The sequence below is a fragment of the Heloderma suspectum genome, chromosome 6 (assembly GCF_057233095.1).
Source record: "Heloderma suspectum isolate Gila_16-S chromosome 6, 16-S_ref, whole genome shotgun sequence".
In the NCBI taxonomy this organism is placed as follows: domain Eukaryota; kingdom Metazoa; phylum Chordata; class Lepidosauria; order Squamata; family Helodermatidae; genus Heloderma; species Heloderma suspectum.
Window position 1 is genome coordinate 124,466,172 of NC_139463.1, and position 14,359 is coordinate 124,480,530.

A 14,359-nucleotide genomic window follows, 5' to 3' on the forward strand; every position below is an offset into this window, starting at 1 on the left:
TAACTAAATGTATGTATGTATGTCCTGTCCGTCTTGGGTGGCCCTGCACGGCATAGCTTATGGCTTCACTGAGTTACGCAAGCCCCTTCGGCACAACAAGGCAGTGATCCATGAAGGGGATGTATGTCACAGCAACAAGGTTTTGAAACCCTCTCCCCTCCCCAGCCACCCCAACCTGATTGCCAAAAAAGAGAAGAAAACCCCCTCTAAGCACAGGCTCTGTGGTATCTGCCATAGAAGACTCCTTCCTATAACTTTCTAGGAAGCCAGCCGGGACCTTTAAGCACTGCTTCTAAGGATGCTCCAGGGATACTCTAGGAACAAGGCATCTATGGCAGGGATCATAGAGCCTGTTCCTAGAGCTTTTATTTCCTTCCTGCCCTTTTTTTCAGCAGCGGCAGATGCTGGGGTTCTGGGAGCCTCCAGATACGCTTGGGGGGGCACCTGTGGTCCGCACGTTTTGCACCTCTGGTATAAGTGGATGGAGATTGGGTTGCATGTGAGTAAGGATGAAGTCATGAGTAATGGACAAACTACAAAACCACGAAGAAGAGCGAGCCATAGGAAAACGGCCATAGCTCAGTGGTGGAGCACATGCTTTGCATGCAGAGGGTCCCAGGTTTGATCCCCAGCTTCTCCAGGTAGGGTGAGGAAATCTTCCTGCCTGAAATCCTTGAGAGCCACTGCCAGTCAGTGTTGACAATACTGGGCTAGATGGACCAAGGGTTTGACTCAGTAGAAGGTAGCTTCCTGTGTTCCTATGGATGGGTAGGAAGGAAGCTATGTGTAAAATGAACAGAACGCTGGACTAGATGGACCCTTGGCCTGATCCAGCATGGCTCTTCTTATGTTCTAAAATGTGCCCCTCCCTCACCATTCTCCGTCTGCAGCTTGGCTCTCTGGGTGGTGAGGTCGTGGGCCATTCGCTGAGTCTCTTCGGACTTGGCCCGGTGCTCGTTCATCTGGTCTTCAAAGGTTCTGCACATTTTCTCCAGGTTGGCCTGAAATCCGACAATGAGAGGAAGTTGGTGACGAAATCAAAGGGGGTGGATTGGGAAGACAACAGCTATTTAGGTGGCCATACGAAAGAAAAAATGAAGAAGAGAAAGAAGCTGAATGACAGGAGGAACAAGAAAATGTAGTAGGAAGGGAGAGAGAGAGAGAGAGAGGAAGGAAGGAAGGAAGGAAGGAAGGAAGGAAGGAAGGAAGGCTGGCTGGCTGGCTGGCTCAAGGAAAACATTTACGAATGAAGAAGAGAAAGAGAAGGAGAACCCAGCCAGGCACGGGGATAGTTTAATTTTGGGATGAAGGGTGCTACTTCCAAACTTTAAGCCCTCCCCAAGTTTGTATCCTTTCCCCCCCTCCCCAAATTCATTCTTTTAATGTCTCCTGATCCCTTCTCCGAACGTTGACCCCACCCTCAAATCTCGACTTCTCCCACCGACTGGACCTTGCTGTGCCGCAAACATAGCTCTGCCTCCCCCACCCATGGGGCACCTTGGCTTTCAGCAGCTGCTCCATGTTGGAGGCGACATCGTCTAGCTCCAGCTTCAGCTCACTCTTCTCCTTCTCCAGCTTCTGCTTCACACGCTGCAGGTTGTCAATCTGCTCACCCAGCTCGGCCGCCGAGTCGGCGTGCTTCTTGCGGAGCGTGGCCGCCGTGGCCTCGTGTTGCAGTGTCGCCTCCTCCAGGTCGCGCCGCATCTTCTGGAACTCGGCCTCCCGCTTCTTGTTCAGCTCGATCTGCACCGAGGTGGCGCCGCCCGCCTCCTCCAGCCGCTCGCTGATCTCCTCCAGCTCCCGCGAAAGCTCAGAGCGCTGCTTCTCCACCTTGGCCCGGGCCGTGCGCTCGGCCTCCAGCTCCTCTTCCAGCTCCTCGATCCGGGCCTGCAACAGAGAGAGAAGGGAAGCTGTTCCTTTAGTAAGAGCTAAAAAAGCGTACACCAGGAATGAAACTGACATCTTCCTTTCCAAAGACCGGATGTTGATCCAGATTCTAAAAAGCTTGCACGGAGATATCAAAGGTAATCATATCTCAATTGCAAGCAGCTGATGCTTTTGCTAAGGCAGCAACAACCTTGTTTCTAGAAAGGAAATACCCATTAGAACCAGCTAAACCAGCCTTCCCCAACCTGGCACCCTCCAGTTGTCTTGTATGACAACTCCAATAATTCCAACCAACACATCTGGAAGGCGCCAGGTTGAGGAAGGCTGATCTACACACTACCCCGAAACGCTGTGTTCTGGACCAGATTTTGGTCCAGATTTTAAAATTAGGGACAGTATAAATGCCCATATATCTCTGCCGTCAGCCCTTCACCTGTAACTCTTTGAGCTTCTTCTGCAGCTGGATGCTCAAGGCCTGCTCGTCTTCGATTCTGGCATTCAAGGCGTTGAGCTCAAAGTCTTTCCTGGGGAAGACAAGAACCTGTTTGGGTCCAGCCACAGAGCAGCAGGTTTCGGCATGCACCGCATAACTGGGGGGGCAGGAAGGGGGCTAGTCAGGCAACGTCAGCACTCTACTTTTTCAGCTTCTCGTCCAGCTGCTGCTTGTCATTCTCCAGATCCATGATGCTCTCTTGGGTCAGCTTCAAGTCCCCTTCCAGCTTCCTCTTGGCCCGTTCCAGGTCCATTCGGATCTTCTTCTCTTGCTCCAAGGAGCCCTCCAGCTGTTGAGCAAAGCAAGGAAGACATGGAGCCCGGAAGCTAAGCAAGAACGTGCGATTCCTAAGTGCAACCAAGGCTCCTTTGTGTCATGCCCCCCTCAGACTCCTCCGAGGAGGAGGAAGGGGAAAGGCAGGCTCCGGACCCAGGGGAAGGGACCAGCATAGAAGGAGCCCTCGCCCCCTGTGGTGGTTCCATGCCCAGCTGCAGTCCCCCCAGAGGATTTGGAAGGCAAAATGGCACTGCCCCCCACAGAGTGAAGGCAGCTGCATGTCCGGGAGCAGCGTAAGCCAGCCTCTGTCCATTGAAGACAGAGAGGCTCTCAGAGGTAGGAGGGCTGATGGGATGCAGCTGCCTCAAGTCGTGGCCGTTCAAAGTGGAAGGCAGGCTGGGGCAAGGCTGCCGAAGAGCAACGTCGTATCGCACGCCGGACCTCAGCCCCAGCCGCGGACCTGGCCCACTGCCTTGCTCGTGTTCCCTTGTGTGTTTTGAACCTCGGACTGGACAACGGACTTCTCTTTGCTGCAACACTCTGGATTCACTGCCCGGTAAAATATTCCTTGCCACAGCTGCTTTTCGGTCCCCAAGCCTTGGACAGGTTTACGGCCCTGTTATCAGCCAGTGATTTATCACTGCCAGCTTTTGTCAGCTGGCAGGAGCCGACGCTTTGCTACCAAGGACCCCCTGCTTCTCCAGCCAAATGATTAAAAATACAACCCATGTGGCATGCCAGTGCCAGTGCCAGGGCTGGTGTACTTACATCATCCACCTGTTGCTCCAGCTTGACCTTGGCTTTAGTTAGGGTGTTGACCTTATCTTCCTCAGCCTGCAGGTCATCCAGGGCTTGCTGGTGTGCCTCCTGGAGAGCCTTCTTCTCCTTGGTCAGCCTGACAATGATCTCGTCCAGGCCAGCCATCTCCTCTGTGAGGTTCTTAACCTATGGCCACATTATAGTTTATAGCAGGGGTGTTGAACCTCAAGCCCTCGGGCTAGATTGACTAAATGAACATTGAAGACTTCCAGAGCAAACTTTGGGTCCGCTAAATCTAACACTTCCAAGGAGAAACCACCCAGCCAATCCTCGCCCAATCCAACTTATGTCAACAAAACTTCTTGTTCTGCTTAGCAAAGACAATTTGGGGCTCGCGCCAAATGTTGCCATCCTTTCTCCATCCTCACCTTGTTCTCCGTTGCATGCTTCTCTTTTTCCACCTTGGCCAGGGTCAGCTCCAGGTCATCAATGTCCTTCTTGAGCTCAGAACACTCATCTTCCAGCTTTCGTTTCTTGGCCGTCAGCTCGGCGTTCATCTCCTCTTCATCTTCCAGACGTTCGGTCTGTTCCTTGACTTTGGCCTCCAGCTGGATCTTGTTCTTGATCAGCTGGTCGCAGCGTTCTTCAGCATCTGCAAGGTTGTCTTGCTCCTAAGGAGGACATTTTAAAAAATGGGAAGTTTGAGACACCCAAGTCTTTACCCACCCAAGTTTGTTTTGCTTTTGGTGCTGAGTTTTTCATACCCGGAGAAGCTCAGACAATAGTTTTCTTGCCTCTGGGATATTCAATGTGATCAAAATCTGAACCCCTGTGTGCTAACTCCGGCAGGGCTCCAAGGGTATCCTATCACTTACTGCCTGAACTTGCAACTGGAGGTCATTCTTCTCCTGCAGTAGAGACACCATCTTCTCTTCCAGCTCTTTCCGCCGAGCCTCTGACTTCTCCAGGGCCTCTTTCAGCTTGCCAAACTCTTCCTTCATGGCTAACATCTCCTTCTCAGTCTCCGCACTCTTCAGCAGTGGCTTGATCTTGAAGAACAGTCTCATCCAAGGCCAGTTCTTCACTACCATAAAGGCCCTGATGTTATACTGAATCACAAGCAGCGATTCCCTGCAAAAAGGAAAGGGAGGAGGGCAAAAGAGAACATCAGTGTATACAGAACACAGAAGAAAGACCTCATTTCATTGAGTAAAAGTTCCACCTCAAAACAGGAGGATAGCTCGTCTGCATTAGTCCCTATAAATGAGGTTGTATGTATTCTGTGATTCCACAGTTGGACCATGTGAGCAAAGAATGTAAGAACATCAGAAGAGCCCTGCTGGATCAGACCAAGAGTCCATCTCATCCAGTATTTTGTTCACACGGTGGCCAACAAGTTGCCTGTGGGAAACCCACGAGGAGGACATGAATGCAACAGCACCCTTCCACCCTTGTTGCTGGGGCAAGTGGTGTACATAGGCATCCTGCCTCTGACACCGAAGGTAGCATACAGCCATCAGGACTAGTAGCCATTGATAGCCTTCTCCTCCATGTTCAAGTTGGTGGCTGTCACTAAATCTTGCGCTAGCAAATTCCATCGTTTAACTATGTGCTGTGCAAAGAAGTACTGCCTTCGTTCTCTCTTGAATCTCCTGCCAATCAGCTTCATGGGGTGACCTGGGCTCAAGTATCATGAGAAAAGGAGAAAAATGTCTCCCTATCCACTTTCACCAGACCATGCATAATTCTGTACACCTCTATCATATCTTCTCTCCCTCGCCTTTTCTCTAAGCGAAACAGTCCCAGACATTATAACCTTTCTATACGGGAGTTGCTCCAGCCCCTTGCTTATTTTAGTTGCCTCTTTCTGCAGCTTTTCCAACTGCACAATATCCTTTTTTTAAGGTAATTTGATGTTGGAAGTGCAAAATTCAGCTTCCCAAGAATCTCATCTTTCATAATGTTTCTAGCCCTTAAGACTGTGCAGATAGGCTTGACAGTATGTGCTGGTAAAATCTCAGGTTGGATGAAACTGTCTTAATTCTGAATTGGACCCTTTCCCTCCTTTAAGAGCTGAGTGACTGCCAAGTGCAGCCAATAAGTATGCTCACTTAAGGGCCCAGTTAGGGAAGCGCAAAGGGAAACAGGCCCCCTGAAAAAACTGAGTGGAGTTAACATACAAAGTAAGACCTTGGGTAAATGTCACACGACATCTGAAATATATAACAAAACCAGCAGGAACCACAGGGGGATTGGCCAAATGAATAGCCTACGGAAGAGCTTTCCAGAGCTACCACCAAGAAGACCCTGTTCCTTCTGGGATACCAATACAGCATTCAGATGATGGCATTTTTGGAAGAGAGCTCCTATCATTACACCCACAAATCCTGGAGCACCCGGTAAGGCACCTACTTCCGTTCCATGATCTTCCTGAATTCTATCCTGGCGAGGACACCGCGGGACTGGGCCTGGATGCGGGTGATGATGCGGGAGAGCCGCTCGTCTCTCATCTCCTCCAGCAACCCTAGGAGACCAGCCTTGAAGAACACCTGAGCAGAAGAGAGAGACTATTTTTTAAAGGTCTCTGCATCCCCTAGTGCCCGATGTGAGAAGAACTAGCGAGGGAAATGACTGACGACTGGCACACTTTTCTGGCTCCACCCTCCTCTCACCTTGGTATGTCCGAATTTGTACTGGTTGTGGTCAATATCCAGGGAGGACAACAGCTTCTCTGCCCCCTTCCTGCTGTCGATGAAATGGCCCTCAGGGATGGCAGATGGGTTCAGGATGCGGTACCTGGGAAGAAGAATGGTAAGGGTGCTGGATACTTCTGACAGCTTCCCTTCACCACCTCTATGCTCTTAGCAGTGGCTGCTACCCCCGTCCAAGCCCAGGGCCGTGTGCATTTGGTGATTGTGTTGCCACACAGGACTTGGAACCCCGAGACACTCCACTCTCTCTCACTTTCTCCATCTTCTTTTAAAACCAAGTTTCTAGTCCTTGTGACTGTGAAGATGAGCCTGGAGAGATGTGTTCCCATGCCTTGTGGAATTCCAGCAGCCATAGAAGGGGGATGGGTAGGAATTGCCAGGGGGATACAGTATTCTTTGCGTGGCTGTCCGAAGAATAAGTGACCCCAAGAACACAAGACAAATGTATGCAACTGTGGTGCAGGGGCTACACTTATTTTTGAGCAGAGTAAATGTAACCCTGTCATCCAGCTGCTGTGCAAGTGTTTGCCCTAAAACCTTGCCCCATTGTGCTGAGGGGCTTCCCCACATCCGTGTGCCCTCCCTGACGACATTCTTTGCTTCCCTGAAGCATCATCAGACCTCCCCCACACACACATTCCCATTCATGGAGGGACAAGCTCACCTTTGCCTGAAGTCCCCATAGAGGATCCGGTTGGGGAACCCCTTCCGGCAGATCCGAATCCCCTCCAGTACGCCGTTGCAGCGTAGCTGGTGCATGACCAAGGCATTGTCCATCACACCTGCAGGAGAGAAGGAGCAGAAGAGGACGTGTGCGAAAGGAAGGCATCGGACATTATCACGGAGGGACAAGAAAGGGATAAGGCAAGCTTCCCCGGCCTGACTTCCATCCAAATGTGTTGGACTGCACCTCCCATCATCCCCAAGCCAGCACGGTCATTGGAACCAGGGAGGGCACCAGACTGGGGAAACCTGGTATAAAATTATAAGGGATTGCATAGCTGCAACGGTGGTGCTGGCAAGCCTGAGGCGGCCTTGGGCAAGCAAGACAAAAGTGGAGAGACAGCATTGTCCATGTCATTTGGGGACCCTCTGGGCTGTAGGGCCCCCTGGACCTGTGCCCCAAGCATCAGCCCTGGCAGTGCCGATCAGTATTAGTGGCCCTTCTAACCTTGAATTCTGACTAGCCAGGGTTTTGGAGGGTCTTTTCTCAGCTCTGATTCATACAGTTCTTTTGACCAGAGATGTCAGGGAAGGATGCAGGGAATCTGAATTTCCTGCCGTTTTGGGGAAAGGTGGCAATGGGAGGCCAAGGCACAACTCAAGGGTGAGACTTGGGATCTCACCTGGAGACTTGGTCTCATTGGGGATGATGCAACGCACAAAGTGGGGGTGGGTGGAGCGCAGGTTGGTCATCAGCTTGTTGAGGTTCTCCTAGGGGAGAAAAGAAAAGAAAAGCAGGCTTGTTGAGGCGGGGGAAAATGGAGAAACAGGTGGGTGGTATGGAGTTAGTGGGACAGAAAGGGGCAGAATGAGGCATGGAGAGAGGACAGGAAAAGGGTAGCTGGACAGATGCAATTGACAGATAAATAGGGAAGGAAGTAAACAGAGAAAAGGAGAAATGAAAGTATGACAGAACAAGGAAGGGAACAAGTCAGGTAGGTGAATGAGAAAAGGGTGCTGGAAAGCAAAAAGGACAAAGAGGAGGAGGAAGGCAAAGAAATAACTTAGCAGGAGAATGAAGGTTCAATAACCATCTTGGTCCTCACTGTGGAACCTTTCAGGGGTCTTCACCAAAGGGAGGCTTGGGGGATGGGAGACATGTTCCATTTGGGCAGCTGCATGGTCTTTCACAAAAAACCCCGCTTCCGACCTCGTACAGTTACCCCCATTGTCCTTGCCGCCCCATTTCTTTCTCGGGAGGCTGGTAGGATAGGTGACAGGATGCACGGCAGGACGTGTGCCTCTCCAGGAAACAGTGCAACTGAAGGGAGTCAACGGCCCATCATGGCAAGGAAGCTGCTCCTGTTCTGGGGCTGAGGCCGGCAGATGGTGTGAGAGGAAGCGGCTTGGTCCTCGGAGGAAGGAGGGGGGGCAGCCAAAGGGGTCACGGCCACTTCAGCAATGCCCAAGGGCAGCCACCAAAGGGGGCGGGTGTCCCCCACCCCCAGCAGTCCTTTGATTGTCCTTACCCTGTGCAAAGCGGATACGGTCTGGAAGGACGACCCCTTCTTCTTGTGAGCGCCTTTCCCCTTTTCAATGGCTATTGGATAGGTGCGGGGAGAGAGAGAAAGATGTGGAGACCACGTTTGGGCCTAGTAGGTCAGTATAGCCTTCCCCAATGTGGTGCCCTTCATATGTGTCGGTTTACAACTCCCATCACCCCCAGCCAGCAGGGCCAAGGATGATGGGAGTTGTAGTCTGGTACATCCGGAGGCTGCCACATTGGGGAAGGCTGGGTTAGCATTTATTTATAAATCAATGCATGCATGTATTGATCAGGGAGACACCGGAAGTTGTCTTTTGTAGCATCTCAGACTGATAGTCCACCCAGCCCAGAATTGTCTACTCTGCGGTGCCTGGGACTGAACCTGCTCCCTTCCGCAGGCAGAGCAGGCGCTCTTCCACTGAGCTATGGCTCCTCCCTGTTAATTCTTCAGCAAGCTCAGGGTGGCAAGCATGATTCGCTGTGCCCCATTTAACCTCACAACAACCCTGTGAGGTAGGTTAGGCTTCAGAAAGAGAGAGTGGCTGTCCTGAGGGCACCATGTTGGCTTCATGGCTAAGCAGAGATTCAAGCCCAGTCCAGTCCCACATTGTCCGTTAAGGCCGCTGCCTGTACCACACCACAGTACAGCCTTCCCCAACCTGGCGCTCTCCGGATGTTTTGGACAACAGCTCCCAACCATTGGCCACACTGGGAATTGAAGTCCAAAACATCTGGAGGGCATAGAACTGTAATTGATGCCTCAAAGCTCAGGCCTTTGGGCTCTTCTCCCCAGCTCATGAACTGTACTGGAGTTTGTAGGATTACAACGAGACGAGCAAGACCCCCGCTGGTCCCCCCTCTCATTCCCTCCCTTACGTGCGTCTGCTCCGGCGTAGTTGGCGAAAAGGTTTGCCAGGAGCTTGAGGGCTGACTTCTGGTAGAGCCCCACCACCGTCTCGTTGAGGGGGTCCTTGTTCTTCTGCAGCCAGCCGTTGATGTTGTAGTCAACAGTGCCGGCGTAATGGATGAGGGCGAAGTGGGCCTCTGGTTTGCCCTTGATGTTCCGCGGCTTCCCAAAGTTGGCCGACTTGCCCAGGTGGTTGTCAAAGAGCTTGGCCTTGAAGGTCATGTCCGTGGCCTTGGGGAACATGCACTCTTCTTCCAGGATGGACATGATGCCCATTGGCTGTGGAAGAGGAGACAAGATGTCACCTACTGAACGGGAAACACCACTGGGTAACTCGCTAGGAGAAGAGGCATTCCTCAGAAACACCACTGGCAGCCTGAGAGAGGGGCGCTGTGGCTGTGTGAACAGGCCGAATGCAGAGATCCATACATTTGGGGAAGAAGTGGGTGGTCCGGATGGAGTCCCCTCATGGGCTGGAGACTCCCCATCCTTGCTCTATATGAGACCAGATCCCCCTCCCCCCACCCCAACTGGCAGCCCTGTACACTCCTGGAGGCCATTGGCGTAAAAGAAGGGAAGACAATGACTAACCTTCTCAATGAGGTCAATGCAGGCCTGCAGGTCCATGCCGAAGTCGATGAAGACCCACTCGATGCCTTCCTTCTTGTACTCTTCTTGCTCCAGCACGAACATGTGGTGGTTGAAGAACTGCTGCAGCTTCTCGTTGGTGAAGTTGATGCAGAGTTGCTCAAAGCTGTTGAACTGGGTGGATGAGGAGGAGGCAGGGGAATAAAATGAAGGGCCCATGAGCCATAGCTTTCCTGGCATGGAGTACCTCCCGAAGACCAGCCTCTGGGCAGGGAGCGCTGCCAAAGACTGCTAGCCTTTGCAGGGAGCTAAATGGTCGTTTTTGCATAGGTCCATGGATGGATGGATGGATGGATGGAACTGGACAGGGTGGTCTTTGGTCATCTTGAGGCCATCTTATCCAGTGTCCACCAGGACCATCAATCTATCCATCCTTTAGTCCATCCATTAGTCCATCCATCTGTCCATCCATCCGTACAATAAACCATGCAGAATAAATTATCTAAGGAGGAGCTACTCACATCGAAGATCTCAAAACCAGCGATGTCCAGCACCCCAATGAAATACTGTCGTGGCAGCTTGGTTTCCAGTGTGGTGTTGATTCTCATGACCATCCAGCTGAACATCCTCTCATAGACAGACTTGGCCAGGGCCCCAGTAGCATAGTACACCTGTTCAAAAAGGGGGTTAGGAGTGGGAAGAGATGCACCCTGTTCCTTCACTAGGTTTTCAAGTAAGAATTGTAAGGGAACTCTGGAAGGGGGAGGAGGACATCAAGGTGCCCATGTGTGTTTTAAAGAGACCTTCGAAATCTCGAAAAACCTGACATTTCACATCCCAGTGGCAAAATGGTGCTACATTTTGAAAGTAGGTTCCTCCTAGGGTGGCCAGTTATGAACTGCTCAAAAAAGAACAAGAAATGCATCACCAAAACAGAGGACAAATGAGGATGCCCATTTCCATAAAATTTGCATATGCTAACTTATATGTATGGATGCAAATTTAGAAATCATTTTAATTTAAAAATAAATTTCATCTCTCATAGTGGGGAAGATTGCAAGCAGGTGACCAGAGTGCTGTTTGTTTGGAATGCTGCCCAGCTGCTACCTGCTACCTGCTGATGGGCAACAGTTCTTATGGTTCTTTGTCGTTAACCCAGAATTGGACTGGGCAGCCCTTTAAACAGAGGACGCCTTCAAATAGAGGATGGCCCTCTGGCAGCCCTTCAAACAGAGGACACACATGGCCACCCCAGTGGAGGCTTGTGGCTCCAATGACAGTGGGGCAATGAATCACGGCTTGGGACCACAATACCTAATGGGGCACCTCTCCTGACACGAACCTACCTGTACACTATGCTCAGCATCTAAGGCCCTCCTCTGGCTGCCTGCTCCAAGGGAAGCTCAGAAGAGGGCGACAAGGGAGAGGGCCTTCTCCGTGGTGGCCCCCCAATTCTGGAATGGTCTCCCTGACGAGGCCTGCCCGGTGCCAACATTGTTATATTTTCAGCACCAGGTTAAGACCTTTCTCTTCTCCCAGGCGTTCGGCAGCATATTGTAAGTTTTAATCGATCCTGGATTGTCTTATGGTTATGGCTGTTTGCTCGAGATTGCTTGCTTGAAGTTGTTTTAGATATATATACACAAGAGAACATAAGCAAGCAATCTCAATTGTCTGTTTGTATGTTTTTATGTAAATGGCTTTTAATCTCTGCATTCTGTATTTTTAATGTTTTTAATCTTTGTAAACTGCCCAAAGAGCTTTGGCTATTGGGTTGTATCAAAATAATAACAACAACAACAACAACACTAATACACTCCAGGTTTCAGTCAGAACTCTAAACTCTAAAATTTTGCGTTCTGACTGGTTCTGGCTGAAACCTGGAGCAGATTCACTGCCCCACTGATATCGGAGCCACCGGCCTCGACTGGGCCTCCCTGCTTCTCCTTTCAAGAGCTTGGGCAGAGGAGTCCCCCTCCCCTCTGGGACTGGATTCTTACCTGCTGGACATTTTGCCCTTTGGTGACGTATTCATGGCCCACCTTGACTCTTGGGTGGCACAGCCCCTTGAGGAGGTCGGCCGAGTTCAGGCCCATCAGGTAGGCCGACTTGTCTGCTTCTGTAAACAGAGAGCAACAAAGCGCTCGATGAAGCCACGCCGTGGCACAGGAATGACGGCAGACGAGTCGGAACAGAGGGGAAGGAGGGTGAAGAAGAGATGCCAAAGGCCGGATGGGAAAGGTGGGCTTTGAGGAAGGGGTTGGAAGGCAGGCAGGCAGGCAGCAGACAGGCAGGCAGGGAGGTGGTCCTGCATACGTTTTCAGGGAAGCCGTTCCGTGTATGGGGGAGAAAGCAAGGGAGAGCGGGCTGAGTGGTTTAAGGCAGGGGCGTCGAACCACTTAGAGGCGGAGGGCCGAATTCCATTTTGGAAAAGCTCCTGGGGGCCACATTCCGGGAGGGGGCGGGCCCAAAGGCAATAGGGTGGGGCCCAAATTCCAAAACTACCAGCCTGTTGTAGCGTAAAGCTCCTACTGCCAGTACTAAGGCTGCAGGGGAGGCATTTCAGCTTTCAGAATGGGGAAAGAATGGCACAAAAACCAAGAAACCACCAAATGACCGGTGACTGGGGACTAGGGGGGGGTGGCCGTTGGGGAACCCCAGAGGGCTGGATTTGGGCCCTGGGTCTCAGGTTCTGCACCCCTGACATATGGGATCAGGGGTGAATTTGGCCCCCGGGTCTGAGGTTCTGCACCCCTGATTTATGGGATCAGGAGTCCTTTGGCCAGTTTGCTGGATCCGATCAAGGCTCCATCTAGTCCAGCCTTTTTTGGCAAGGATCCCAACACTCAGCTGATGTGAGCTGGGCCACCAGAAATGGGCCGGTGCGCACTGTATCTCCTCTGCTCGCCCATGGGATACAGCACCCATTCCTGCCTTGCGCTCTTTCATTTCTTTTGCCTCAGTTGCACTCAGTAATGAGGAAACACCCGTCCCCACCTTCGGTGCCGTCAGGTTCGGCCTGTTCTTCACGCTGCTTCTGCTTGAACTTCATGTTTCCATAGTGCATGATGGCTCCCGTCAACTTGTAGATGGAGTTTTTCTCCTCCTGGGTGAAGCCTAAGATGTCAAAGGCGCTCTGGGTTTGGAGAAACAAAAGGGAGATTTGTACTGACCAAGCAGTGACAGAGGTGGGTCATTCATGAGTTGCTTGACGTAGAATATCATTCTGTCCGCAGTACTCACGTCAGTTGCTAATAGTTCCTCAGCATCGTCAATAGATGGCACCGTGGTCTCTCCTTGGGAGATGAAGGCATAGTCGTATGGGTTGTTGGTGACCAGCAACATGTCTGGAAAGAGAAGAGTTGGGATAGCTTAGCAGGGCAGGAACTAAGGCAAGTAGAAGAAGGTCCCTCCCAAAATGGTTCTTCCATTGTCGGGAAACAAGCATGACCCCGGATTAGTACAGCTCATCCGAACAAAGATGGAACTCAAGCTAACTTGGTAAGTTCAAGTTAAGGCAGGAGGTAGCCCAGCAAGTCTTAGTGGCTGCCAGTTCAGCCCTAACAAGGTTGGAAGGACACCACCACAACCTATGAAAGCTGGTGAAGGAAGGTTCAGTTCAACCCAGCCCAGGTAGAGAAGATCCAACTCAAGCTAATGACAAGTCGAAGGGAAACACCAACTCAACCCAACAAGACAGGAGAGAGGTCAACCCAGAATAAACAAAGCTTTCAGGAACCCAACCCCCCCACCCCATTTTAAGGCCTCAACATATTTTAGCACGTCAGACCCACGACATTTGGGTATTCCACCCAGCTTGTCAAGCTGGAAGGGCTGTGCTTCAACTGAGACAGGCTACTTTACTCAGATATGTTAAAGGCATGTATGAACAGACTAGAGCTGAAGATTCTTTGGAATAACTTGTCAGGTGAGTCTCACCCAAGAGCTCTGGCTTCTTGTTGGACAAAATCTGGTAGTAGATATGGTAGTTCCTCTCAGCTTTGAGCTGGAAGATGACCCGGGATTTTTCAAGGAGGTCTAAGAAATGCCAAGAGAAGATGAAGCAGTTGAGAGGGATGGCTGAGGGGGTGAACAAGTGTGAAATAAATGTTCCATATATATAGGTATTCAGCACTCACAGGTCTCTATGTCAGCAGATGCCAGCTTCCCTGTTGCCCCAAAATGGATCCGGATGAATTTACCCTGAGGGAGAAAAGAGAAATGAAGGGGGGGGCAGGCAGGAAGGTGGAGACAAGAGATGACCTTGACATATGCAAGAGTGCCCCCCCCCCCGACCTCCCAGGCTCAAATTCCCAACTCAGCAACACTCACAAAGCGGGACGAATTGTCGTTCCTCAAGGTCTTGGCGTTGCCGAAGGCTTCCAGGGCAGGGTTGGCCTGGATGATTTGATCTTCCAGAGTCCCCTGCAGGAAATGGAAAAGGTTAGAATGAGTTGCCCTAGCAGTTTGGAGGCAGGCGGGGGGCAGGGGGGCGGGGGAGAGCAAGAAAGACGATCCGTGAGGAGAAG

At 51.4% G+C, this 14,359-nt stretch overlaps 1 protein-coding gene across 1 annotated transcript in view; it reads right to left on the reverse strand.

The window, feature by feature from the left end:
• Positions 1–14,359, reverse strand: part of LOC146343020 (myosin-7) — a 32,824-nt gene that overhangs the window by 14,754 nt on the left and 3,711 nt on the right. Inside the window, exons 6-26 of the mRNA XM_084808116.1 lie at positions 14,163–14,255; positions 13,970–14,033; positions 13,770–13,868; positions 13,074–13,177; positions 12,828–12,966; positions 11,831–11,949; positions 10,352–10,501; positions 9,834–10,004; positions 9,212–9,521; positions 8,319–8,389; positions 7,473–7,560; positions 6,791–6,908; positions 6,088–6,211; positions 5,828–5,964; positions 4,291–4,546; positions 3,844–4,086; positions 3,425–3,601; positions 2,524–2,669; positions 2,321–2,411; positions 1,498–1,887; positions 875–1,001 (exon numbers count right to left, since the gene is read on the reverse strand). Of these exons, the coding sequence (XP_084664242.1) occupies positions 875–1,001; positions 1,498–1,887; positions 2,321–2,411; positions 2,524–2,669; positions 3,425–3,601; positions 3,844–4,086; positions 4,291–4,546; positions 5,828–5,964; positions 6,088–6,211; positions 6,791–6,908; positions 7,473–7,560; positions 8,319–8,389; positions 9,212–9,521; positions 9,834–10,004; positions 10,352–10,501; positions 11,831–11,949; positions 12,828–12,966; positions 13,074–13,177; positions 13,770–13,868; positions 13,970–14,033; positions 14,163–14,255 (3,217 nt within the window). The remainder of the gene's footprint in view (positions 1–874; positions 1,002–1,497; positions 1,888–2,320; positions 2,412–2,523; positions 2,670–3,424; positions 3,602–3,843; positions 4,087–4,290; positions 4,547–5,827; positions 5,965–6,087; positions 6,212–6,790; positions 6,909–7,472; positions 7,561–8,318; positions 8,390–9,211; positions 9,522–9,833; positions 10,005–10,351; positions 10,502–11,830; positions 11,950–12,827; positions 12,967–13,073; positions 13,178–13,769; positions 13,869–13,969; positions 14,034–14,162; positions 14,256–14,359) is intronic.